Source organism: Neofelis nebulosa, chromosome 1 (genome assembly GCF_028018385.1).
Source record: "Neofelis nebulosa isolate mNeoNeb1 chromosome 1, mNeoNeb1.pri, whole genome shotgun sequence".
Classification (NCBI taxonomy): Eukaryota; Metazoa; Chordata; class Mammalia; order Carnivora; family Felidae; genus Neofelis; species Neofelis nebulosa.
In genome coordinates, this window is record NC_080782.1 from 49,208,325 (window position 1) to 49,234,530 (window position 26,206).

Genomic DNA, 26,206 nt, shown 5'->3' on the forward strand with positions numbered 1-26,206 from the left:
CACAAAGAGAAGCAGACCAAGGAGGTAAGAGGAAAAGAAAAAAGTAAATGGGATTCTGGAAGTCACATAAAACAAATTCGTCCACTGAAGAGGCGATCATCATGAATCAAATGTTGCAAAGGCAAGGAATGAGATTTGTCTAAAGGACTGTACAACCTAATGACCTTGACAAAAGCAGTTGTGGTGAAGAGTACTTAAGTGATTATTTACTTTCCCTATGTACATTACACTTCAGAAAGAAACGTTTACAAAGAAAGGGAAAATCAAGAGAGAAATTGGAGACAGGCACTCTTTAAAGGAGTTTTATAGGGAAAAATAAATGGAAAATGGAGTTGGAGAGTAGGGTCAAGAAAGATTTTTTAAGATGATCAAAATAGCAGTATGTTTGTATGATCCGGAGATGATCCAGAGGAGAAATAAAAATTGATTTAAGAGAGGGAAGATTTGTGGAGTAATGGAGGAATAAAATCCAGTGCCTAATTAGGGGATTTTGTTTTAGACATGACCAGGGGAGCACATCAGCAAGAGAAAATGGGGCTAATGTAGGACCATCAGGCAGCATTAAAGTGCCACTGAAGGTAGGGGTCATGAAAGTGAGAACAGCCCAAGACGCTCATGCTATTCTCCAGCTACCTGCAGGCACAGGCTACGGGGGAGGAATAGGAGACTCCACAGTGGAGTATGGCCACATCTCTCTCTAAATAACCTAATCAGGGGCTGGGTCACTCAGTTGGTTGAGCGTCCAGCTCTTGATTTCGGCTCAGGTCCTGATCTCATGGTTCATGGGATAGAGCACAATGTCCACCCCTGTGCTTGACAGGGTGGAGTCTGCTTGGGATCCTCTCTTTCTCCCTCTTTCTGCCCCTCCCTTGTTTGTGCATGCTCTCTCTCTTTCAAAATAAAAAAATAAATATTTCAAAAAATAATCTAATCAAGTATCTGCTCTACCATAAAAGCATTCAATGGCTTCCCAATGCCAAAGTCCAGACTCTGAAAGCTGCCCACCTTCCCCACCTTTCCCACCTTCCCCAAGTGAGCACACCCTTCCACCCCAAGCCTCACAAAACGCCAACCAAATTTAACCATTTTTACCTGCTAACCTTTGTAACCCCAATAGCTTCTTTTTTATTTTTAAGTAATATCACACCCAACATGGGGGCTCAAACTTGCAACCCCAAGATTAAGAGTTGCATACTCTACCGACAGAGCCAGCCAGGTGCCCCGTAAGCCCAGAAGAGACCATCACGAAACCTGCAAAAGTCTGAAGCCAATACTAAGCTCCTCCTTTATGAACATTACACTTATACAACTAGTTATCTTTTACAATTTACAAGTGTTTTTATTTTACAAATCACAGAAGTCAAGAAGCCAAAGGGCTAACATAACTATGCTCTAGACACACATACTCCCATTTTCATAATATCATATTATACCCATTTCACAGACGAGGAGAGGCTCAGCAAAAATATGTGTTGACTCTAAGGTCACACAGTCTTCAAACAAGCCTAAATAAATATGGCTTCCTCCAAAGGTACACTCTTTTTCTGGCTGATGTTGTGCAGGAAAAGTGTAAACAACTCAGACATACAAGTCCATGATCCTATTTAACTAAGAATCTACCTCCCCAAAGCTCCAAATATTTGTCCAGTTTTATGCGAGTTTCCCCTAATTCCTGTTGGCTCAGTCATCACTGTCCTAATACCCCATGTGATACTTCTGGTTTCTAGAGGACTTACGTTCGGACAAGTTAAGAGGTAGTTTTCCAGCTCCTCTGATGTTGTTACTAATCCTCCCTCAAAGGTTTTTATGGGTAAAGACAACTTTCTCCCAGCATCCATTCATCTCTTTGCCATACCCTTACATAAGAATAGTGGCAGGTATCTTTGAAAGTCAAATTTCTCCAGTCTGACAATCTTTTTTGCTGGATTTGGTCTATTTACTAACTGAAATAGATTATAAGGAGATGTTAGTGAGCTGGAACTCAGCTCTGTTTTGGTTCTCTGCTGGGATGTTTTTAAAAGATTCATCATGGGGCACCTAGGTGGCTCAGTCATTTAAGCATCTGACTTCAGCTCAGGTCATGATCTCATGGTTCATGAATTTGAGCTCCACATTGGGCTCTGTGCTGACAGCTCACAGCCTGGAGCCTGCTTCAGATTCTGTGTCTCCCTCTCTCTCTGCTCTTTCCCTGCTTTCTCTCTCTCTCTCTCTCTCTCTCTCTCTCTCTGTCTCTCTGTCTCTCTCTCTCTCAGAAATACATAAACATTAAAAAATAAAAATAAAAGATTCAGCACAGATCTTGATTTTAGGTAAGGCTTCAAGCCTGAAAAGTCATATAGACTTTGATACTGCTTACACATGATGGGACCTTAAACAGGGGCCAAACCTCTCAATTTATAGAGAAATAAAGCAAAGAAGAAAAAGAGGAAGAGTGCAGGACCTGTACACGTCACTCAGGACAGATGCAGAAGTGAAAGCCAGCTTCACCTACTCGACTATTCTTATCACTCAACAAATGTTATCTCACCAAGTCTTTATTGAGTACCCCATGCTAAACATGGAACATTCTAATCACATAAAGCAAATCTGCAATCTCTGCCCTTGGAAGTTTAGGAAGACAAGCTGTCACCTTTAATAAGAAAGCAGTAGAGCTCTACTATGCTCCACTAGAATTTATAATTACATGTCGATTGAGACCCAGAGTTTTAAAGTTGTGTATGACAAGGATGTCAGAAAGCTGGATGCAAGCCAAGCCCCGACTCACACAGCTAGAGGGCACTATTTGTATAAAGCAGAATGTTTCCCCAAGAAATTAAGAGACTATGGGTCCTTTTCTTTTCCCCCTGAAACTAAAACAAGGTTGCCTACTTAAAAACAATGACATCACAGATGTTTTTGGATTAAAACTTTTCAGTTTTAACCTGTAACTTTCTGCATTACCACATGATTGTGATACATTTCATCCACATCCATTTTAGGAAAGAAGGGGAGTCAAAGACACTTGATGGCATTGGGCTTTTATCAGATAGGGTACTATTTACTATTTATTAGGGTAGTTTTCTAAAGGATTCTATTCTCCCAAACCAAGACTATTGCAGGACTTGCACACCTGGTTAAACTGCCTGTGTGTGCTGGTAGCAATGAGATAAAATATACACTGAGTTCGATCAAAACCCTTGGCAGGCACTGCGTTGGTGGTGGGGATTGAGACTTTAAACAGTGTCGATAAAACCCTCTGCTTATTAATGATATACTTTGAGAAAGTGTCAAAATTTTGTTGGGAACTGTTTCCAAGAAATGCTAAATGAAAAAAAAAATTACACAACAGTCTATTTTATAGAAACCCATTTTGTAAAATCCCCATGATAAAATGACAACAACAAACTTACATGCATGCGTATCTACATGGCAAAGTCATGGCAAAGGGGTTGGGAATACCCATCCAACACCTTCAGAATGTCCTCTCTGGTAGGGGGACAAGCAGAGGCAAGGGGGCCTTTCAGTTTAAGAATATGTTTGTATCATTTCAGTATCTTAAAACAAGAATGTACCATGTACTGTTTTTATAATGTATGTAAAATGTTTTAACTAAAGAAAAAAATAAGAAAATCAGGCAAGTCCTCAAACCGCATGTTCTTACAAAAGCAGAAGTCTTGTACATTCTGCTATATTTTTCACAACCTAATTACAACCACCTTTTTCCTTATCCCAGATGGAAAAAAAAAAAAAAAAAAGCAGCTGAACTTGCCTCAAGCTACATTCAGACATCACCAAGCACCTAGAAAAATGGCCGATTATGAAATAATGTTTTAATTAATATTCAAGTGCTTATACTGTAAGGCACATGTTTTTTTCTGCAAAATAGAAAATATATCAAGTCACTATGTGTTTAGTTGGGGGTCTGCTGTTAGACTCTATGACACCTGTACCACTTCATGCATTCACCCAATTAATATTTATTGAGCACCTGCCATGTGCCAGGCCATCTTTATTCTATGAGAGTCATTTAGAATTTTATAGAGTTAAATTAAGGAAGGGGTAAGGACAAGGAATAGTATTTCCAGCAAAGAGGAAACAAACGAAGACAGCACCAAAAAATGCAAAAAATGCTTTGCTGTACTATTTGGAATCTAGTATGCAGGTCTACTAGGTGCTTACTATCTTTTATTGTAGTCAGTTGCTTGGCTATGAGGCTTTCCTGATGGACAAATACTTACAAATCTGTGTTTCTATGGTACCTGTATCATGGCTTGAGTTTGCATATAGCAGGCATATATTCAGTCTGTCAGTCGACAAATTCTTATTTAGTATCCACTCTGAGCCAAGTATTGTACTAGGCATCTGGGATATGAAATGAAGGGTAGAGTACTTTATAGTTGGGTATTGGGGAAGGCAAATCACATGGAAATAAAAGCAAATAAATAGAATTTCCAACTCAAATAAACTATGCAGGAAATATACTAGACTAAAGCTAGGCAGGTTGGTACTTCAGAGTAGGTGGTCAGGGATGCTCATGACACTTAACCCACAAAAAATTAAAAAGACAGCTCTGCAAATGGTCTGCGAGAAGTACCCCAAACAGACAGATCAGCTCCATCGAAAAGGTACCAGAACCAGGAAGAAATTAGTTTGTTCTGGAATCGGAAAGGAGAGCAGCATGGATGAAATAGAGTGAATAAGAAAACATTGGGGAAGTCAGAAAAAATCCAGGCCCGTGGGAAGTTGTTGAAAGGTTTTAAATAACAAAGCAATTGAACCTGGTTGATGACTTTAAAAAAGAAACTGCTTTGGCTGCTGTGTAAGGAGAATGGATTCTGAGGAGAGCAAAAGTGAAATGGGGGGTACCAATAGGAGGGTATTCCTTAGATGGATGAGTGGGTGCATGGATGGAATGAAGGAAGGAAGGAAGGAAGGAAGGAAGGAAGGAAGCAAGGGAAGGAGGGAGGAAGGAAGGAAGGAAATTAATGAGTAAATAAATAATAACTGTGATTAAAAAGGAGCAAGGCCTATGAGAGTCACAAGGCCTATGTATTTTTAGCTTAAACTGGTTCTTAAGTCAAATTCCAAAAAACCAGAAATTACTTTGAGATAAAGGAACGTTGTTGGAGTAAATAGTTTTCTAAAATGACTGCCTTGAGAAAGATAATATTCATTTAGCAATACGATGACTGGCATATCTATTTAAAAATATACTGTTTTATAATCATAATACTTGAAATACAATCACATCTTTTGATCCTACAATTCCATATCTAGAATTCTATGCCTTGAAGCTGCATAAATACACATAGGTTTTTGTATGAAGAATGTTCCTTGCAGCCTTGTTTGAAATGGAAAAAAAAAAGGCCCTAAATATAGATGCATAGGGAAGGGATTTAATAGATTATGCACATGTGTTCTACTTAATACTACTCAGTTATCTAGGTGAACGTTGTTGTCCCATATAATCTGACATGGACAGATGGCCTTCTACAAATAGTGGGAAAACTAAATTACAATGTACGTCTTTGTGTGTGTATGAGAGAGAATAGGAAATGGTCCAGACCTGTACCAGTACTGTAGACACTGGCCACATGTGGCTAAAGAGCACTTAAAATGTGACTAGTCAGAATTGAGATGTGCTCTAAATATAAAATACTCACTGGATTTTGAAGCATAAAATGGGGGGGGGGGAAGGAACTCATTAATGATATTTATATTTATTCTACATTAAAATACAATACTTTAAATGACTGGGCTTAAAAAAAATCTATTAAAAATTACTTTCACCTGTTTCTTCTTATTTTGTAAATGTGGCTAGAAGAAAAATTTAAATTACCTGTATAGCTTTCATTGCATTTCTACTAGATGGTGCTGGTGGAAAAGAATGAAGCAAAAACACTGATTATTCCTGGGGAATGAGATTGGGGAGAAATTTTGATAAGGAGGACAGGGAATAGGGACATTCACCTTTAACCTAAACTCTATTATATTTTTCAAAAAGAATTTAACTTCAAATAGTAAAAATCAATAACAGAATAACAAGCAAAGTCTGTAGTTCACAGTATTTTACCATGTTAATGTCTTGGTCTGGACAAACATACCATGGTTATGTAAGTTGTTAACATTAGCAGAAACTGGTGACTACAGGAACCCTGTATTATCGTTGCAGTTTTTCTGTAAATCTTAAAGTATTTCAAAATAAAAAGATAAAAAACAATAATAAGGGAGGGGCGCCTGGGTGGTTCAGTCAGTTGAGTGTCCAACTTTGACTCAGGTCATGATCTCACCCTTTGTGAGTTGAAGCCCCACGTCTGGCTCTGTGCTGACAGCTCAGAGCCTGGAGCCTGCTTCGGATTCTATGTGTGTCTCTCTCTCTGCCCTTCCCCCACTCATGCTCTGTCTGTCTGTCTCTCAAAAATAAACATTTAAAAAAAATAATAGGGGCGCCTGGGTGGCTCAATTGGTTAAGCATCTGACTTCAGCTCAGGTCATGATCTCACAGTTCATGAGTTCAAGCCCAGTGTGGGACTCTGTGATGACAGCTCAGAACGTGGAGCCTGCTTCACGTTCTGTGTCTTCTCTCTCTTTGCCCCTTCCCCACTCACACTCTGTCTCTTTCTCTCTCAAAAATGAATAAACATCGGGTGCCTGGGTGGCTCAGCCGGTTGAGTGTCTGACTTTGGCTCAGGTCATAATCTCGCAGTTTGTGAGTTTGAGCCCTGCGTCGGGCTCTGTGCTGACAGCTCAGAGCCTGGAGCCTTCTTCACATTCTGTGTCTCCCTCTCTCACTGCCCCTCCCCTGCTCACACTCTGTCTCTCTCTCTCTCTCTGAAATAAATAATAAACATTAATAATAATAACAATAATAATGGAAAAAAGCAATCTAACAAGATGTGTGTCTTCTGCTTCATAGAGATTCTTACTTAGTCTCAATATACTGTAAGGTAATTAGCTCCAAATTGTATGTCCCAGCCAGAGTGCCCCTCGTAAACTCATTTGCTTCAAGTAAGGCAGCTAGGATAGCTGTCATATGTCTTAGTTTTTACCTAAGATTCCATTTAGTTCAGGTAATGCTTTTTTCCCATGGTGATTGCAAGCTATTTGGCTGCCGTTTACATAATAAGAATTTCTGTTGAAGTTGGATGTTGCTGGAGAGAATGATGAAAAGCACTGCTCCCCCAAGAACCTTCTGGAAACCTAGCCAGTGAGCAGATTTTAAAGCTCCTTCCCCCTTGGATTCCTACTTCAACCCTTAGATTCAGCTAATACTAAGTTCAAGAGATTTTTGCTAAGACATAGTGGTAAACTTTGGGATAGAGAAATGAATTAAAAATCTATATTATAATATAGTTACATATATTATAATATGCAATCTATTTGTTGCAATATAACCAAACTGTTGGAAATAATCTTCACCTACATTTATACATTTGTTACTTTTTACTGAAGTGTTTTCTGAACAAGAACTAAACTCAGCATGCAATGGACCAGTAATGGCAAATGAAACCACAACCACAAGTAAAATTTAAAACAGATCAGATATAGATATATAGAATATGGATATTTCAGAGCTGACAAAAATAAGGTAAGCACTGCATTGGAGTAAGAAGTATTTCTATTTTACATGAAATAGGTTTAAATGAATGAAAAAGTATGAATACAAAATGTAGAAATTACAAAGGACGATATATCAACTTACCATAAAACAGGTTGCAAGTACAGAATATAAAACTATAATGAAATATTTTCCAAAAGTGACCCACCCACAAAACAATTACATTAAAATAATGTGCACATTTAGACAGACGTCCCATTACCACCACCACCATACATGAATAGCTTAAACAATCATAAAAAAAAAAAAAGAAAAGAAAGAAAAAAGCCTCACTGCTTTCTCTGGAAAAGGAGACTCACATAAGCAGAAGGAATTCAAACAAGAATTCACAAAAGATAATCACTACCATGAGTAAATGAGTGACTTGGAATGATCTTTATCATTGTAGTCAACATTACTGAGAAAAAGACACAGAGGATCTACAAGCCTGAAACATTTCTGACTCATACTGCTCCTTTGCACAAATTTTCCCTGAAAATGGGCTAAAATCTGAGCCCTCCTCAGGCTTGAGAACTTTTCAGCCAAATGGTCCAGAGGCCCCTCTCTTTTTCCCCACTTAGCAACTGAGTCCCACAAAAAGGTGGTGGAAAAATCTTAAACACTGCAGCTCTGGGGCATCTCTCTATACTTTTCTCCAGAAGGATCTAAACTTTCTGAATAAAAAATGGAGACAAAATTGTGTTCAGCTTAAGTTTTTGAATTTATACTTAAATAAGAAATGAAAAATACGAATAGGCATGAGGGGGGTACCCGAAAATCAACTAATGAGGGATTGAATTGTTGGGAATTTCTGCCTTGGGAATTCAAAATCTAGAAGTGATGCAGATAAAACATGGGAAGACCTTACTTTTTCAGTCTAAAAAGATCAGGGAGCCCCCTTTTGTCCTGGGGTCTCTTATGGAAGAGCTATGGAGAAAAAAATCCTAAGATGCTTCTAAGAGCAAGCCACATGTTCAGTCTTATTACATTGTTTTTAATTAAGTTACCCATTGACCTCCTGGGCCCTTTGGAGCAGCCTTGAAGATTTCTGTTCCCCATTCTGCCACCTTCCCCCTTCCAAATAACTGGTGTAGAATAGATCCCACTCTGACAACCAGGGTTCCAGTCCTGGCTTACTGCCAGCCTTGACCTTGAATTTAGCTTATCCTAGTCTCCATTTATTTCTATGATGAGGAGGGCAGACAGAAAAACATTGCTATAATGCTTAAATCTAATTTTTTTATTATAAAAAAATAATTCAAGCAATTTTACAAGCACATAAAAGGAAAAAGTGGAAGTCTGTCTCATGACCATTTGCCCCTGTGGGATAGCCATATTGATTTTGGAATATTCTTCTAGATTTTTTAAGGCAAAAGAAAACATTAGCATCAACAATATATACTATTTTAGAACTTTTTTTTTTTTTTTTACTTAGCAATATGGCATTCTTCTCTGACAAGTAAGTAACATACGCTACACGAGAATCAGGATTTCGTCTGTTTAACTCACTGCTGTTTTTAGGGACTAGAACAGTATCTGGCACATAGTAGGTGCCAATAAATGTTTGCCAACTGAATGAATGGAATGAATCCTCCTTACTGTCAGATGAACTACAAGTTCTACAGGGTCAGGGATATGTCTGTTTGGTCTCCCTCTATGGTCTCAGCACGAGAGTACCTGACACATAGTAAGCACTTAAATATTCATTGAATTAGGAAAACAGCTCATTGATGAAACCACTTAATTCTTAAGTGAAACCACTTAAATGCACAAGTGTGTTGAGATTACAGTAATCAACTATTCCCCAATTGACATAAAAAGTCCCCTACAAACACCATTGCAATAATCATCCTGTATACATACCATCGTTTAAAGATTTTTAAATAATAGGATAAGAATCTCTTTCCAGGAGGGGTGTGGTGGTGGGAACCATTGATATGGTTCAAATGTGTCTGTAGTCCTTTCCCTCTAGAATTTCATAACTTTAAAACATTTACAGTTAATTCTTCATCTTGTATGAGAGTTGCTCCCTATAATTTTATGAAATGATCTCCCTTATATATCTCCCAGTAGAAATCCAGTGATACCCAAAACTGTCTAAATGCAGCCCAAACATTATAATTCACACAACAAAACTTCCAGAGACTCCTGGAAATAAACAGGCTGCCTACATCCGTGGTGACCAACATTTTCTGCATACAGCATTGCAGCGATTTAGTTATTACCTGGGAGGGGTAGTTTTCAGGCAGCAACAGGTCCTTCTCATTGATTCTTTATATACTGAGGAGGCTCAGCAGAAAGGGGGACACAGACAGAGTAACAGACTTTCAAAGGCCTGAGCTAAGAATCAAACACCACTTTGAACTAGATAAGAACAGATTTGAGAGCTTAGGAGTGTCTGTGAGTTCTCCAAGAAGAGCTCTAAGTTCTGCAATGGAAAAGTCTTTCCAGAAGGCTGCCTTTCTGCTTATGTTTTTCGTTCCAAAAGCATTTAGTACATTTCTATTATGTGGGAGAGCCGTGCTAGGCACTGGGCAGGCAATGAGTAAGAGAAGACAAACTTAGTCGCCACCACCTTGGAAATGAAGTTTAGGGACCACAGCCTTTCCATCACAGGATTTGATGCCGATAAATATAGATTGCTGGAGCCCTGTGCTTTCTTTCCACCAGGAAACAGAATTTGTGTACAAGTCACTGCTTCTTCTTCTATGAAAAACATAGCTCCAGTTCTCTCCATGAATGGAGAAGTTGGTCAGAGATATTTCCTTTTGAGTGTACCCCAAGCAAAACTTGGCAACACACGGAGCACACTTCCTTTTTCTCTAGGAGCTCCTTCACACCACAGGACTTGCTAGGCAGTCTACATAACTGGCAAAGGAGAGCTGTGCAGAGGCACTTACTGGGAAACAATCAATATTCAAAGAAGCATAAGTCTTGAGACTCAGAGAGAACCTTCGAGACCATCTACTCCTCCTCTAATAGCTTCTAAATTTTTTATGCGTCACAGAACTCTTTGAAACTCAGTGGCCCCTTTAGACTTTCTGTACCAAAAAGACATGCACATATCTTAACACATAATTTTCCCTATATTTTCAGTAGCTCTGTGGATACATCATGTGACTGAATTTCCTGGAATTCTTGGGACCACATATTAAGAATTCCTAGCCTAGGGGTGCGTGGGTAGCTCAGTCAGTTAAGCATCTAAATTTGGCTCAGGTCATGATCTCACAGTCTGTGGGCTTGAACACCTCATCGGGCTCTGTGCTGACAGCCCAGAGTCTGGAGCCTATTTCAGATCCTGTGTCTCGCAATCTCTCTGCCCCTCCCCCATTCGTCCTCTGTCTCTGTCTCTGTCTCTCTCTCAAAAGTGAATAAACATTAAAAGAAAAAAAAAACCAACAATTCCTACTCTATATAAAAGCCCATTTGAACTCTAATGCCCCGATTAGCATGCTCTATATTGGGTAGCCCCACTGGCTGAAATACAGAGGTGATGTTGTACCTAAATACAGTGTAGGACACAGTTCCATCCCTATGTGAGCTAATTATCTCCCAAAATGTAAAAACTCTGCTTGGTGGCCATGGACAGGGCCTCTAAAACCAATCAGCTGACACATTTCATAGTTTTCACAATGATACCATGCTCAAAAATGAAGTAGTGGGATCTGGCGGGGTTAAAGAGTTAGATCTCTGGGTTGTCAGGATAGTTGCTCGCTGCTGACATAGCAGTAGTATTCATATGGATCTTCTATTTCATATATGTTCTCCTCAATGATATAGATGTTTTCCTCTGAGTGCATTCCTTCTGCTACTGTATTTGCTAACCCTGAGGGAGCGACGTTGGCCAAAGTGACAAGGCTGTGGAAATAAATGTTACAGTTGAGTTAAGCATTTCTTGGGCAGCACAGAATAGAGTTAAGATAAGAGGCTTTGCTGAAGAGACAACAACCAAATATAGTACATGATCCTTGATCAGGTCCTAACTAGGAAAAAAAAAAAAAAAGCCATAAAATAGCAGTAAAACAATTTGTGGAACAGTTGAGGAAATTTGAATTCCTTTGAATTAATCTTAATTTTCCTAAGTATAAAAATGGCATCGTGTTGGAAGGAGGTACAGACTGAAGTGTTTAGGTGAAGGGAGAAGATGTCTGAAATGTCCTTACAAATAGTTCAGAAAATGTTCTCTGTAAATAGAGAAACAAACAAAGCAAGCAGGTCCAAATCTCAAACCATGAGTTTGGTTGAAGCGTTCTGTTGTCCTTGTACTATAACTTCAATTCTTCTGTGGACTTGAACAGTTTCAAAAAGAAAAAAAAAAAAAAAGGAAATATTTTATGGATCCAATCAGACTTGAGTTTGAATTCTGTCTGTCACTTACCAGCCATATGACCTTGGATAAATTGAGTGGTTGGGTTTTTGTTTGTTTGTTTGTTTTCATTTACTCAGTCAAGAAATTTTTAGTGTGTTACACACTGTGCTACAAAGCAAGAAATGCAGCAGTAAACAATACACAAAAATCCCATGAAGGCTGCGTATTAGCAAACTTTGTGTCTCAGGGTCCTCATCTGTAAAATGGGAATAATAAACATTCTATTTTACAGGGCTGCTGTAAGGAGCATTTATTCATTCAATCATCAGATGTGTAGGTGTCTACTAAGCATCACATACTGTATCAGGGGATATAGTTGTTAATGTGGCAACAACTTCCTAATGTTCTACAGAGCTTACCTTTATAAGTAGGGATGAACATTAACCAACTAATTTCACCAAATAATGAATTAATGCATGTAAATATCACCCATGGGTAATATCACATTTCAAGTTTCAGTTCTAATAACAGATCCTGGCACAGATGATCAAAAGCCATTAATAATTAAATTGTTTTATTTGGCTTTATTTGGCTCTTTTTACTGCAGAGTATTTTGTCTTAATTAATACACTATCTATATTTACCTAAAATCACTCATGGTTTAGATATAATTCAAAGGGATGAGTCATTTTTTTTCTTGAAATGTACTGCATTCTACCCATGTGCCAAATATCACTAAATTCTAGTACACGCTATATAAGCTTCGTATATTTGGAATGGGGAGGTGTGCATGTGTGTATATGTACGCATATGTATACAGTCAAAAACAGATACCAAGACTGCAGTATAATAGACCAGTAGATCTCAACCCTGTTTGCATATTAGAATCACCTGGAAAACTTTCAGAAAAACACCTATACTTAGGTCTCATCCTCAAAGATGCCAATGTATTTGCTCTGGGGTTGGCAACAGTATGTTCAAGTGCCCTAGGTGATTCTAATAGGCAACCCAAGTTAAGAACGCCTGGGCTGAGCTGTAAAAGCCCTGAAAGTAGAGTCTGGGTTTCTTGCTCACTTTTGTAACCCAAAGCCCAACCCAGAGCCTGGATGTAGTTCAATCACTAGAAGGATCAGTTCATTGAAAAAAAAAACAAGAACCATTAATATACAAATAAGTATTTCCTATCAATAGGGAGATGAATTCTATACCTTAACTTTAGTCAATGAAGCTAGAGAAATCAGTAAGTAAAACAGAGCAGTGTGTTTAATTGGCATTACATAAATCTAAGGTAAGAAGGAAGTACAAGTTTAAATCCCAGGGCCAGGCTTCTAAGAGCAAAGCCATATTAGAATAGGGGTCTCCAAGATTCCCACCTTCCCCTACCCTACCCATTACTCTTACCTTGAATTCTGTAACTTCTCTTTGCTATAAGAATACCCTAGGTAAAATGTGGAAGAAAAGTCCATTAAAACTGCTCTCATAAAACAAATGAGTTAGGAAATAAAATGAACTCACTGAAGGCAAGGATTGTTTAAGAAAATCTGGTCTCCCCTTGGACTGAATTAAATCAAACTATCAATGTGTGTCTTGGATTGTTACATGGACTCTTCTAGAAAGCAATAAAGATACATTTTTCACATTCAGGAAATACATGGAGCATCTGGTAGGCACTGGGAATGCAAAGGTGAATTGTGAGCCCTGACTTCTGAAAGCTTGTGTTCTAGTGAGGGGGGCATTGAAAATAATAATTTCTAATTGTGGAACCAACAATGCACTGTAACAGATGACTGAGAAGGTGGTCAGGAAAAAACTCTCAGGAGGGGTAACCTTTAAGCTCAGTTCTGAAAATAAAGAAAATGAGTCAGCCAAGTGAACAGGCAGGGGAAGAATTCAGGCAAAGAGAATCCCTGGTAATGACGAGTATGGCTTCCTGAAACTGAAAATATGGCTGAAATAAGAAAATAGCCCAAGATAAGTTCTGAGAGGTAGGCTGGGGATAGCTCCTATAAGACCTTTTAAGTCATAATCTAGATTTTGGATATTATTCCATAAAATAAGAATCTTACTCTTATTCCTATAAGAAATCATTGGAGGACAGAAATATGAGCTGACTGGGTTTTAAGAAGATCACTCTAACTCCTATGTGGGGAATAGATTAAAAGCAGGTATTTAAAAAATGAAGAAGTTAAGTAGAGATCATGATGCCTCACATCACAGTAAGGTGGTGATCAAAAGAGATTCAGAATAATGAATGTATTTTACATAAATTTTGGAGAAAGTCTGAAGGAATTAAAATTGGCTTTTATGTTAGGAGGAAACAGGATTCTAGGATGGCCTATGGCATTCTGGCTTACACAACCAGATGGATGGTAGTGAAACGTTATAATGGGAAACACCAGAGAGGCAGAGGCCGTGTTCTGGGAAGGTGGAATATAGACTCTAAACCTCCATTTGGGACATGTTAAGTGTGGAAGGCATCTAAGTGGAGGTATCAACAGGACAAACACTCAGAGTTGGAGGGGGGAATTAAATATTTAATTTAAACCTATGGAAATAGACCTATTTAACCTATTAAATTAAATTAATTAAATTAATTAATTTAATTAATTTAAAATTATTTATTTATTTATATTTATTTAAATAAATTAATTATTAAATTAAATTAATTAATTAATTAAAACCTATTTAAACCTATGGAAATAGACACCATCACCTAGAGGGTATAGAGAAAGGGAAAGGGCCAGCCCTGAGGAATAGGAATATCTAAAGGTCAAGCAGAAGAGGAAATAACAAAAATGACTGAAAATGGACGGCCAATGAAGTAGGAGAGTGGTGTTTTAGAAGCCAAGAGAAGGAATACTATCTAGAATGAGTGAGAGTCAATTTGATTAAATATTGCTGAAAGATTGACTACAATGAAGGCAGAAGTGTCTATTGGATTTAGCAAAATGGAGGTTGTCAGTGAGCTTGACTAAAACTATCTCCATGGAGCTTCAGGGATGGAAGCTAGATGATGGGCTGAAGAGTTCAGGGGGTACAAAGTAGGAAAAATTCATCTGAGAAATATGGCTGTGAAGGAAAACAGAAATGGGAGTAGCTAAAGAGGAATAGGTGAGTTAGAACATATTTTTATGCTGATGAGAATAGAATGAATAGAAAGGGAGAGGTAGATAATTCTGGAGAAAGGGGTAAAAGGAGAATGAAGTCTTAGCTAAGTCTAAGGAGATGGAACAGCTCTTTTATACTTCATCAGTTGAGTGAGAAATGAGAGGGGTTTGAGTGGTACTGAGGTATGCTCGCTCATCTCAGAGAGTGCACTAGAAAGATATGGGATTGCTGGTTGTATTGCTAACCAATTTATGGCTTTGATGTCATGACTTAAAAACCTGTCACCTTGGTCATAAGATTTTGTCTAGCAACCTGTAGACCACAAATCAAACAGGACTTTCCTATCTGTCCTTCGAAGTAGCCATGTTTTTGGAGTAATACATATGTGTGTATAAAGTGTCAAACTTCTCCCATTCATTACCTTCACTTCGAGCCTCTTTGCACCAGCTGAAATGGCATGGCAGAACTTGAAAGGCTAGTGAGTACTAGCATTGCTCTTTTTCAACCTGTAGACTTTGCATTCATGTGATCAATTCACAAACTCCACTACTGCCTCTGTGCAAACCCAGGTAAGTGTGGCTGGGGTAGTTTCTTTCCGTGAACAATCCATTTACCGAGGATAGCAGAATAGCATAATGGTAAGGAATAAGAGAGTCCTGCTTTCAAATTCTGTATCTAATAACTGTGTGGCTCTGGCCAGCATGTTCATTCTCTATTGATAAATTAGAATAATATTAGTATCTTTCTCATTAAGGTAATCATGAAGATTTAATGCCCATAAAGCACTCAGCAGCTTTAAGTCGCACAATTAGGGTGACCAATTCATCCTGGTTTTCCCTGGACTGTCCCAGTTTTAGCATTGGCAGGATCACATCCTAAGGCCCCTTCAGTCCTGGGAAAATCTGGGTTGGTTGGTCACCCTATATGCAGTCCATGTTTTAAGTATTAGTAGGAAGGGTTGCTAGAATGTACTAAGCCCTGGGGTATAAGGTCTTGGCCTCTGTCCTCAAAGAGAAGAGAATACATCACAAATATAAAAGTGTGCAAAGCTTTTGGGGTGATGACGATGTTTGGGTCTTGATTATAGTGATGGTTTCCCATGCAAAATCATCTACTGAAACTCATCAAGTTGAACGTACTTCAAATATGCAGCTATTATATATGAATCATACTTCAAAAAGATTTTTTTTAATAAAAATAACTTAGAAAACAATGTGTGTGCTGAGTGCCATGATAGAGCAAAATACAAATGCTGCAATCCTGGCCATGACCCATTGGTAAAAGGACTTGCCACCCCTCTCTCTAAAGACCTGTGCCTGAGAAACAAATAAGATAGAAAAACGCACAGAAAGAAATTACTTTCTGTTGTCGCACTTCCTAATAAACTTAATTCATGAATTAGAGAAGTTTATTTTCTTAACGAAAGGTAAGAGAACAGGTGCTAGAATCAGTCTGCTTGAATTTCAATTCCAGCTTTGCCTCTTAAGGATTCTGAAACCTTGGGAAAGAGGCTCACTTTCTAGTAGCTATAGTTTCCTGCACTATAAAATGGTGATAAATACTACCTGCCACATGAGATGGTGACAATAAAATGTACGTAAAACGTTTAGCACCAGGCCTGCATATTACATGGTAAAGCATTGCATAAAAATTAGCTATTATTATTGTTAGGTTTGGAAGGACTACAGGGTACTCAGTTTAATCGCCTTCAGGTATAAATACAAACTTACATTTGTATGTAGGTTTGTGTTGGTTCCTATTTTAACAGTTCCTTATCAGAGGGAGAGAGTTGCAACATCAACCAACTTACATGTGAGAATTAAAGCAGCAATGATAAGAATGAGAGTCAGCCCAGCAGAGATCCCCACTCCAATGTAGATGCCTATTCTGGTGGTCACAGCAGAGTCTTGTAATGCGTTAGCCAATGTGGGTATTTGCTATGGAAACACAAACAGAATTGCAGCAGATGGGCAGAAATCAGTTGTGTGCTCAGCTAGTCTCGTGACGTACAGCACCAGAGGAGTGCAGGGACCTTGAGACCGTGCATGATCTATCTCCTTCTAGACAAGCCTCAAACCACCCAAAGAACGGGATCAGCATAATCCTTAAACTTACAAGGGAATAAAATGTGCTGCTTCTACAATGTGGGGGGGGGGGTGACAAGGAACTCTTAATAAATGGACCCCCCTCCCCCACAAACATAAATAGGTTAATAGGTTTTAGGGTGGAACCCTGTTCATCCAAGGTCCCCTGGTGTTCCAGGGAGTTTCAGAGTGGTTTAAACTTGGTGTCTTGCAGAGAAGCCCCCACCTTCACAGAAAAACTGATTCAAGGGCCAGGCCTTTGCAGCCAGACAGTCCTGGGTTCAAATCCCAGCTCTGCCATCATCTTGGAGAGTTCTTAGGAAAATGAAGTAACAAGAAATACAAAATGCCTAGCACAGGGCCTTGTATGCAGTAAATGCAATCAGTGCTTACGTGGGGATAGGTATTGTGGCTATTTCTCTAATTAGTTTTATTAATTTTATTTTGTAACTGAAAGCCATAACATTCTTCTGCTTTCAAAATTTTAGTCCATATTCTCCCTTTAAAAGCAACAATGATAAATAATTTTAAAACAAAGAAGTCAAAGAAATTAAATTTTCCACTTATTCAATCAACTTTTACTACAGGAGTGCTATATGCAAGGTACTGTGCATTAAATACTATGGATATACAGAGGTACTTAGAGTCAGTCTTTGGTCACAAAGAGGGGCAGTGACAAACACAAAGTGCTGAGCCTTGGTTGTGAACACACAGGTAGGGGACTTAGTCAAATGAATGCAGACTCCTGTATACATCCTCAAAGAATTTTTAAGTCACTACTATAAGCTTGATATCTAGGGGATTCCCTTTTGCTCTGAGAAAGTGGGGGACACTAAAATTGTGGTTAATTAAAATATTGATTTGTTTATACTTCGATATATACATTGTTGACTTCAAATACTCCTGACTAGTGTCTTGTCAGACATAAATAAATTTACACAATCTTTCTCATCAGGGTTACCATGCAAGCGAGAAGAAATATATTCCAGGGATATGGAGGGTCTTTGAACCCTCCACAGCGGTTCGCAGTTGTGAAATATGAGAAGAGAAACAAGAAGCTAGTGGTTTTGTGTTTTTGTTTTCCAGCACTTGCTATGTGCTAGGCACTTTGCACTTACCCCCTCATTCCGTCCTTAGATGGCTAGAACTGCCCTCATCAACATGTTACAGCGGAGGGCTCTGAGGCTAATGGAGAGTGAGGCATGTTTTCTCCAAAGGAGAGGAGCAAACAAGAATGAAGACTAAAGCCAAACTTTCTTCCCTCTGAGTTGAATATGAGGTTAGCACACGCGCACCCACGCACACACGCATGCACGCACACACATGTCCATGTCACTTACAGTTTGATTTTTATCATGGAGGGCCTCCAGTGTCCGTGTCTCTGCCATAAAGAGAAAAAAACAGCTGATAGAATAGTCAAGAACATTTTCTTTTATCTGAGTTTTAAAAACTCTTAAAGATGCCTAGAATCATATTTGAAATTAATCCTACTCTATACTCTTCACAATAAGTAATTGTGAGACCAACAAAATTTTCTAAACACTTACAAATCAACGATTTGATATGGATGACCATATTTTTTTATCCAGATAATGAACCTGACTACTTATGTTCTATGAACTGGAGACCTCTGCCAGGAAAACCTCTGTCGAATATGTGGTTTGTTGTGTCCACAGCACCCCAAAGAAGGCAGCAAATTGCCAACAACATTGATAACACTCAACCAGGCATTATATTGTTTGTTTTTTTTTAATTTTTTTTTCAACGTTTTTTATTTATTTTTGGGACAGAGAGAGACATAGCATGAACGGGGGAGGGGCGGAGAGAGAGGGAGACACAGAATCGGAAACAGGCTCCAGGCTCCGAGCCATCAGCCCAGAGCCTGACGCGGGGCTCGAACTCACGGACCGCGAGATCGTGACCTGGCTGAAGTCGGACGCTTAACCGACTGCGCCACCCAGGCGCCCCAAACCAGGCATTATATTGTAATGAGACTTTGAAAGATAACAAAAGTTAATTTTCTTAAAAAAGTTTAACATTTACTCATTAAGAGGGAGATGGGGTATTTCATTGCCTAAAAATGAGAGTAATAATAACTATAGCTATAATTTACCATGAGCTGACATGGTGCTAAATTCTTTGAACGAAGTATCTCATTTAGCATTCAAAACAACTATCCTAAAGTAGAGACTATTAGCCCCATTTCACAGATGAAGAAGCTGAGAATTAGGAAGTTAGGGGACTTACCCAGGGTCACAGAGATTAGTGAATAACAGAAATAGCCTTTCGATTTAGGTCTGCATGGCTTTAAACAAGACACTCTGAACGATGTCCCTTTCAACAACCTTTACTTTTGCATTGTCACTACCACGTGGTCACATTGCCCAGGTGCCATCTCACCTTCTTTCCTTTTTACTCATTCATTTCTTTACCTGCTTATCCATTTGATGAACATGTACTACACCCCTTCTCTGTGCCAGGCCCAGGGTACAGAGCCGTGAATAGCATGGGCACAAGCCCTGACCTCACAGATGCTGCTTTCTAAAAATCAGTAGATGGTTAGCTTTGGGAAAATTAAGGATGCCTACTCATTTATCTGGCTGAGTCAGAGGCTCTGAAACTTCTTAAATGTCATGGCCACTTTCTGGAAGCCTAAAAATCTAAATCCTTTAAGGTAGGACTCCTGCTTTAACAATGATTTTTTTTTAATTTCTTTTTTTAACATTTTGTTTTATTTTTTGAGAGACAAAGAGAGACAGGACATGAACAGGGGAGGGGCAGAGAGAGACAGGGAGACACAGAATCCAAAGCAGGCTCCAAGGTCTGAGCTGTCAGCACAGAGCCTGATGCAAGACTCAAGCCTGAGCTGAAGTCAGACAGTTAACCAGCTGAGCCACCCAGGCATCCCAACACACCATGACTTTAATATTAATATTTTACTATTCTCAGCCTAAAACTATTTTTAAAAAAGAGGAAGTAAAAGAGATTATCTTCCACTTACCTTTGCTCTTATTACCCAAAAAGGAATTTAAAGTATAAAAACCACATTGGTGGAACTACTAAGTAAACATGAATCTTAACCACACACAAGATTTTCTAATGTAAATCCAGTCTCTGCTTCCCTGTAATTATTTTTCTTGGCCTAAATGATAAGACTGACTTCTCTTTTTTTTTAATTACGATTTACAGGGAAAATGACCCAACAGCACTCCATTTTATAGATTATCGCAGATTATTTTCACATAGATAGCCATCAACCAAGTGAGTGGGACAGTTGGAAAAAGTTGCTTTGATTTTCCCAGAGAACCCAAGACTTGGCTGGAGTGGAGGTAGCAACAGGGTGGCACGTGAGAGTCTTAAAAGTTTATGAATTTGTAGTTACCATCTAGTACATATTATATGCCAGACATGGTGCTTAGTACTTTATTTGCCCAACAGCTTTTAATCTTCACCACAATAAGTAGGTACTATTATTTTTCCATTCTTCAGATGAAAAACCTGATTCTCAGAGAGGTACTTTGCCTAAGATCACACAACTATTCGTTGACAAACCTGAGATTTAGGCCAAGTCTATCTCCAGAGCTGAGGATTCACTGTGACCCTGTCCTGCATCCTTTAGGTGGAAGAGACATTACATTGTTTTGTGTTCAAGATAGGTTCCATGATTCTTGAATTCTTACTTGTTAAGGTTCCATTCCACTTTATAGCAAACATATTAAATGTACCCACATTCCACACTAAAGAAAAGGTATGTATAAGTACACACAGGTTGACTTGCAGGTAACTAGTTGACATCATGTTACATGTTATGGACATGCCATTAAATAATAATTTTAATTTTTATTTATTTTCCTACTTCGGAGCTGTTACATTTTTTGTTTGTTTACTTGAATATTTTCTTAGGCCATCGAAAGCTCAGAGGTTGTAGGTACTGTGCCTATATTCCCAATGCAAGAAATGCCCCCATCTTTGTTGCCCTAAAGGGAAGGAACTAACAAGTAAAAACGAAAGAGAAAAAGACTTGTTTAGGATATAGACAACTCTGAGGAAATATACTGCCTCGTGAGGAAGGTGTGTGGGTATACAGTGAATGTGCGCTTGAGGGTGATGTTATAAACAGCATTGGTAGCACAGGATGGGAATGTGGGCATACAATAAATATCTGGTATGACTTGCTTAGGCCACAATGAGGGCTACCATCTGTTCCCGCCGTATTTAATTTCCTCACTAATTGCATAAGAGATATTATCTACCAATCACTAAGCAACTACCAAATATTAAACCACTAGAGAGCTAAGGTTACTACTTACAATAATAACCAGTATTTGGGTGCTTTCTGTGGGTCAGGTACTACACTGAGTACTTTACAAACATTGTCACACTCAAATCTTTAGAACAATCTTACGCAGTAGATTACCCTCAACATAGAGGTAAGGAAACTGAGCCTCACAAAGTTTGAGCAATTTTACCTTGAGCTCACAAAGCTAGCGGGAAGAGCTGATATTGGAACCCATTCTACCTACCTATTGCTGATGTGCTTAACCACAATCGCATTCTGCCTCCAGATCTTATTGGTAACATTAAGGACAATAACCAACGTGTACTGAGTACATAGTATGATCAAATACTGGGCTAAGCACTTGAGACACCCTTTCTTAGTTAAATTTCATAAGGTGGGATTTAGGAGATTTATGAGATTAAGATATGGGACTTGGACTTACCTGTTATTACCCTCATCTTACTGAATGGAAGACTAAGCTCCAGAGAGTATAAGAGAGACCAGGACTTTGACAGGAGACATTTAAGATTAATCTCCCTGCTCAATGTGACCTGAGGTCTGCTCTTTTGATCCTATCTTCTCTTCCAGAGCAGCATGGAAAAGTCCTTGTTGAATTACTTAAAGAATATAGCTGCTCCTTCTGAGGTTGGAATTGAGGGAAGATGATGGGCTTCATTCCAGTAAGAAGAGATCCTTGAAATCACCTAATCCAACCCCAAACATGGACTGGGATGGATTCATAACAAAACATCCCCATTCTGGGAGTCAATTGGAAAATAATGGCAATGTAATGAGTTTTTCATTAGAATAAATGTATTTAATTTAAAAACATGTCTTTTATTATTGCAATAATGGATAATAATGCAATTTTTTCCTTATTTGGCAAAATACATATATTACAAAAATTCTTATTTTAGGGGGAAGGAGTGGGAATTTTACTAGGTTACAAAATCCAAAGATTCTGAACCCTCTCCTTGAACAGAACAGGAAGGTGAGGTCCAGGGAAGTGAAAGGCTTCAGCCCAGGTCACAGGGCTACTTGTGACTAATTCCAAATCCTAGCTCAGCGCTCCTTTTTCCCAACACAGGTTTGTCCCCACCACCCCTCTCACCACACACAATATCTCAGGTGCACAGGAACATTCACACCTCCACTCAAACCCATTTCTCATCTCTTTCCCATATTCAAAATCCTCCGAACTCAGAAAATGCCAGAAGGCTTCCTCTTACACCACTTGTATAATTACCTGAGCCACATCCCTTGGTGGTGAGCATCCTTGGAAAGGCTGTACCGAAGTCTCTGCGTGTAGGCCGAGCAGGGGTGACCTTGGCTAATGTCAGAAACCAATATAAGGATGAGACTTCTCTGAGAGCAGAGAGCTTGTTTCGGGGAATCAAAGGGGCAGCAGAAAAAAATACGAAACACAACAAATGAAGAAAGGCACATGCCCAACTGCCAAACCTACCAGGACGTGTTCACTGAGAGTGTATGAGACTCTTCACATGTTGGGCAGAGGTCTGTTACGGCCATCGTCATCGCAGTCTAATTGTTAATAATAGAACTAATAGCCACACAAATGGCCATGCTAAATGCTTTTTATAAAACACTTCATAAAATCCTTCCAATGGCCTGTGTAGTAGGAATTGCCATGTTTTATAGAACAGGAGGCCACAGAGCTTAAATAACTTGCCCAAGATTACACAGCTAGTAAGAGGCAAAGTTTGATTTAAACTGAGCTTCATCAGCCACACACTATATGCCGTATAAATCTTAAAATGTACAAACACATGTACCCCGCCACTATCCACCCCACACATACACAGTCCAGTGGTTCTCAATCCTGGCTGCACAGGGAGGAGAATCATCTAAGGTAGACTTCGTAAAATCCCGGAACTCGGGCTCTACCTCCGGAAATGCCGATTTCTCTGGTTTGTGGGTGGGGACCAAGAAGATGTAAGTGTTAAAAAGCTTTCCAGGTGATCTAATGAGCAATCAGGTTCTTAACCACTGATCTAGGCCTTTCCTCCCATTCTACAGATCCTGTCCCTGAGTTTGAAAATAGAGGAAGGGAATTAAATGTGGCTGGGCATTGTCGGTGGAGCCTGTTAAACTTTAGGTCTTAGGGACCCACTCCCAGGGCTATAATTGGGGAGATCAGAAGTGAGACCAATCAGTATATTTAATTACCTGCAGGTGAGTTTTATTCATAAAGAAGACATGCAAAGGTCCACTCACCTGGTTTGATGACCAACTCCAGGTTTGATTTTTTATCATTCATTAGGCCTGGGAATTGAATCCGGCAGCAATAGGTCCCACTGTCAGCTAGAGTCACATTCTCTATAGTCAAGGACACATCTCCTTTGTGGAAATTCCTCTTTAGCTGGTATCTGTTGGATGTCTGATATTTCAAGTTCCTTCCATCTGTGCTGAGCACCATACTATGACATTCAAACATAGGACAGGATCCCTTGCCCCAGCAGACAGGCACAAGATTCTCAGGAGTGGCTGGAGAGTAGGTGCAGGGCAGAACAGCATTCTGACCCACTTCAACTATGTATTCCACTTCCAAAGACCCTGAATAAAGAAGTAAAGAGAGCAAGATCCAGGCAATGAATGAGGCTGGTCCATTTCAAGAAAACTGCAAGTAATGCCATACAGAATAAAAAGGAAACCAGTCCTGCTGTCCTGTTTGGAAGATGATCCATTATGACAATGATTGTCGGACTTGAGGAGCATCAGAATCACCAGAAAGCCTTGTTAAAACACAGATGGTTGGGCTCAACCGCTAGAGTTCCTACTTCGATAGGTCTGGGGTGGGGTATAAAAATCTGAATTTCTAGCAGGTTTCCAGTTGTTGACAGAGCTGGTTGGAAATTCACTTTGAGAACCAATGCCCTAAGAGACAATTGTGGTCTAGCCCTGTGAACATCGGAGGGCTGGGCAGATAGTCAGAAAATGAGTCATTGTTAACTAGTAAAACAGCTCACCCATCTGCTCATCGATGAAAGGCAGTTAACATAAAGCTCTCTCTTTTTTTAAGCACTCAGCACATAATGAATAAAAACTATTGGCTAAATAAGAAGCTTGCATATTTGAAACCACCCACAGGCTATTTTGAGGTTTGAAATGAATTGTCTTTAAGTATATATATATTAATAAATTATATATAGTGAAACATTTAAACAGTATAAAAAGGTATATGAGGGCTCCTGGGTGGCTCCATCAGTTAAGCATCAGACTTTGGCTCAGGTCTTGATCACACAGTCCGTGAATTCAAGCCCTGAGATCAGGCTCTGTGCTGACAGCTCAGAGCCTCGAGACTGCTTCACATTCTGTGTCCTCCTCTCTCTCTGCCCCTTCCCCACTCATGTTCTCTCTCTCTCTCTCTCTCTCTCTCTCTCTCAAATAAATAAACATTAAAAATTTTTTTAAAAGATATATGAAAAGTATACTCCCTTTCCCTGCTCCTTCCCATTTTCTGGTTCCCCTTCCCAGAGTCTATACATTAAGGACCATTCATGTATTCCCACATGGAAGTCTAATATACATGTTATTCCCTACAACACACATCCACAAATGGAAGTCTAATATACATGTTATTCTGTTCTTTGCTTTATTCAATTAACGTTTCAACTTAGAGACATTTCATATCACTATGTTTGGTCAGCTTCACTGTTTGCATCATGAAGATATCACAAACTGATTTACCTACTCCCCCACTAGTGGGCATTTATTTAGGCTGCTACCAAACTTGCTACTACAAATATTACAATGACTGTCTCTGTATCTTTATCTCACGCTATCCAGGTGTGACAGCCCGTGCCCAGACTTACTTGTGAGTAGTGGCAGCAGCAGCAGCAGGACACAGTCGAAGGAAAGTTGCGAAACCATGGATTCTGAAGAAGAAACGTCCAGTAATAGCTCTGTTTAGTTTTGATTCTCCAGTGGAACTGGGTACCTCTTGCAATTGTATCTCTTCCACAATCACAGGAGCAATGGCTGCTCTCCCCGAATGCTGGACCAACACACCAGGGCACCTGACTACCAATCTTTCCTCTGTTAATGCTGTCAAGTCCACAGTTACATCAAAGGAAACCCCAGTTGTCTGTCGTGCTACACCACACACATCCTGTAAGGGCTCTGATATTTATCCTGTTAGTATCAACGAAGAGGAAGCAATACTCAAGGAAGAAAAATGTCTCTCAGCCAGTAAAGAAAACTCTCTTAGCAAGTGGAGAGAGCCCTCTCATATCTCCAATGAAATAATCTCTGTTTGGAATGGATGGCGTGTGGGTCTAGCTGGTTACCAGGGAACACAAGGCAGGAACATATCATCCATGCATTCATTCAGTCAGATCAGTCAGTTGGTTGGTCATGTGATCAATATTAACGGACTAGGAGCTGGAGAATACCACAATGAATGGCATGTCTCTTATTCTCAAATTTATGGGCCCTTTCCACCCCCGGAACTTAATTCTTAGCCTTGTCCAAACACAAACTGGGCTGTACTATATAACCTTGTTGGATCTCAGTTTCCTCATTTATAAAATGTATGAAATGAGGAAATTGTGCTAGGTGACATATGCATGGCTCCCTGCTGTAATATTCTGACTTTGACCTGAACTTTCAAACCCTTCCACTTAGGAAAGATATTTCCTTTCTGCAGTGTTTCTCCCCCACTGCAGTGGGAATCAAGGGGACCTCAATATTCTATTACATCTTATGTAATAGAATCAGATGGGATGTCTCCTCCCTCCCAGCCCTGGGGCTCTAGACGTAAATTCTCAGAAAGAGTCGAGTTTCAGCCACACTGTCCATCACTGAGGTAACATCTCAGACCCCTGGGATAG

General features: G+C 39.3%; 1 protein-coding gene across 3 annotated transcripts; it reads right to left on the reverse strand.

Annotated features, from left to right (window-relative positions):
• Nucleotides 1–7,501: 7,501 nt before the first annotated feature.
• HAVCR2 (hepatitis A virus cellular receptor 2) lies at nucleotides 7,502–25,939 on the reverse strand. Of its 3 annotated transcripts, XM_058721330.1 has the most exons (7): nucleotides 25,190–25,939; nucleotides 23,592–23,930; nucleotides 22,603–22,686; nucleotides 18,418–18,458; nucleotides 16,804–16,930; nucleotides 13,287–13,323; nucleotides 7,502–11,434 (listed from the first exon to the last, which is right to left on the reverse strand). In XM_058721330.1, exons 1-7 carry the CDS (start codon nucleotides 25,245–25,247, stop codon nucleotides 11,275–11,277), a joined length of 846 nt encoding a protein of 281 aa, XP_058577313.1. In that variant the 5' UTR covers nucleotides 25,248–25,939; the 3' UTR covers nucleotides 7,502–11,274. The 3 variants fall into 3 exon arrangements, 2 of the variants coding, with proteins under 2 accessions (XP_058577313.1, XP_058577321.1); XM_058721338.1 differs by lacking the exon at nucleotides 22,603–22,686; XR_009259300.1 differs by lacking the exon at nucleotides 7,502–11,434 and having other exon boundaries at nucleotides 13,287–14,430; nucleotides 14,577–16,930.
• Nucleotides 25,940–26,206: the final 267 nt, after the last annotated feature.

What these genes read in the sequence shown, in the direction of transcription:
- HAVCR2 (XM_058721330.1), bottom strand. Translation starts at nt 25,247, where the DNA reads ATGGTTTCGCAACTTTCCTTCGACTGTGTCCTGCTGCTGCTGCTGCCA. An exon ending in TCCATGATAAAAATCAAACT is followed by an intron (nt 16,931 to 18,417) that starts GTAAGTGACATG and finishes GTGTTTCCATAG; the next exon opens with CAAATACCCACATTGGCTAA. An exon ending in GAGAAGTTACAGAATTCAAG is followed by an intron (nt 11,435 to 13,286) that starts GTAAGAGTAATG and finishes TTATTTCCACAG; the next exon opens with CCTTGTCACTTTGGCCAACG.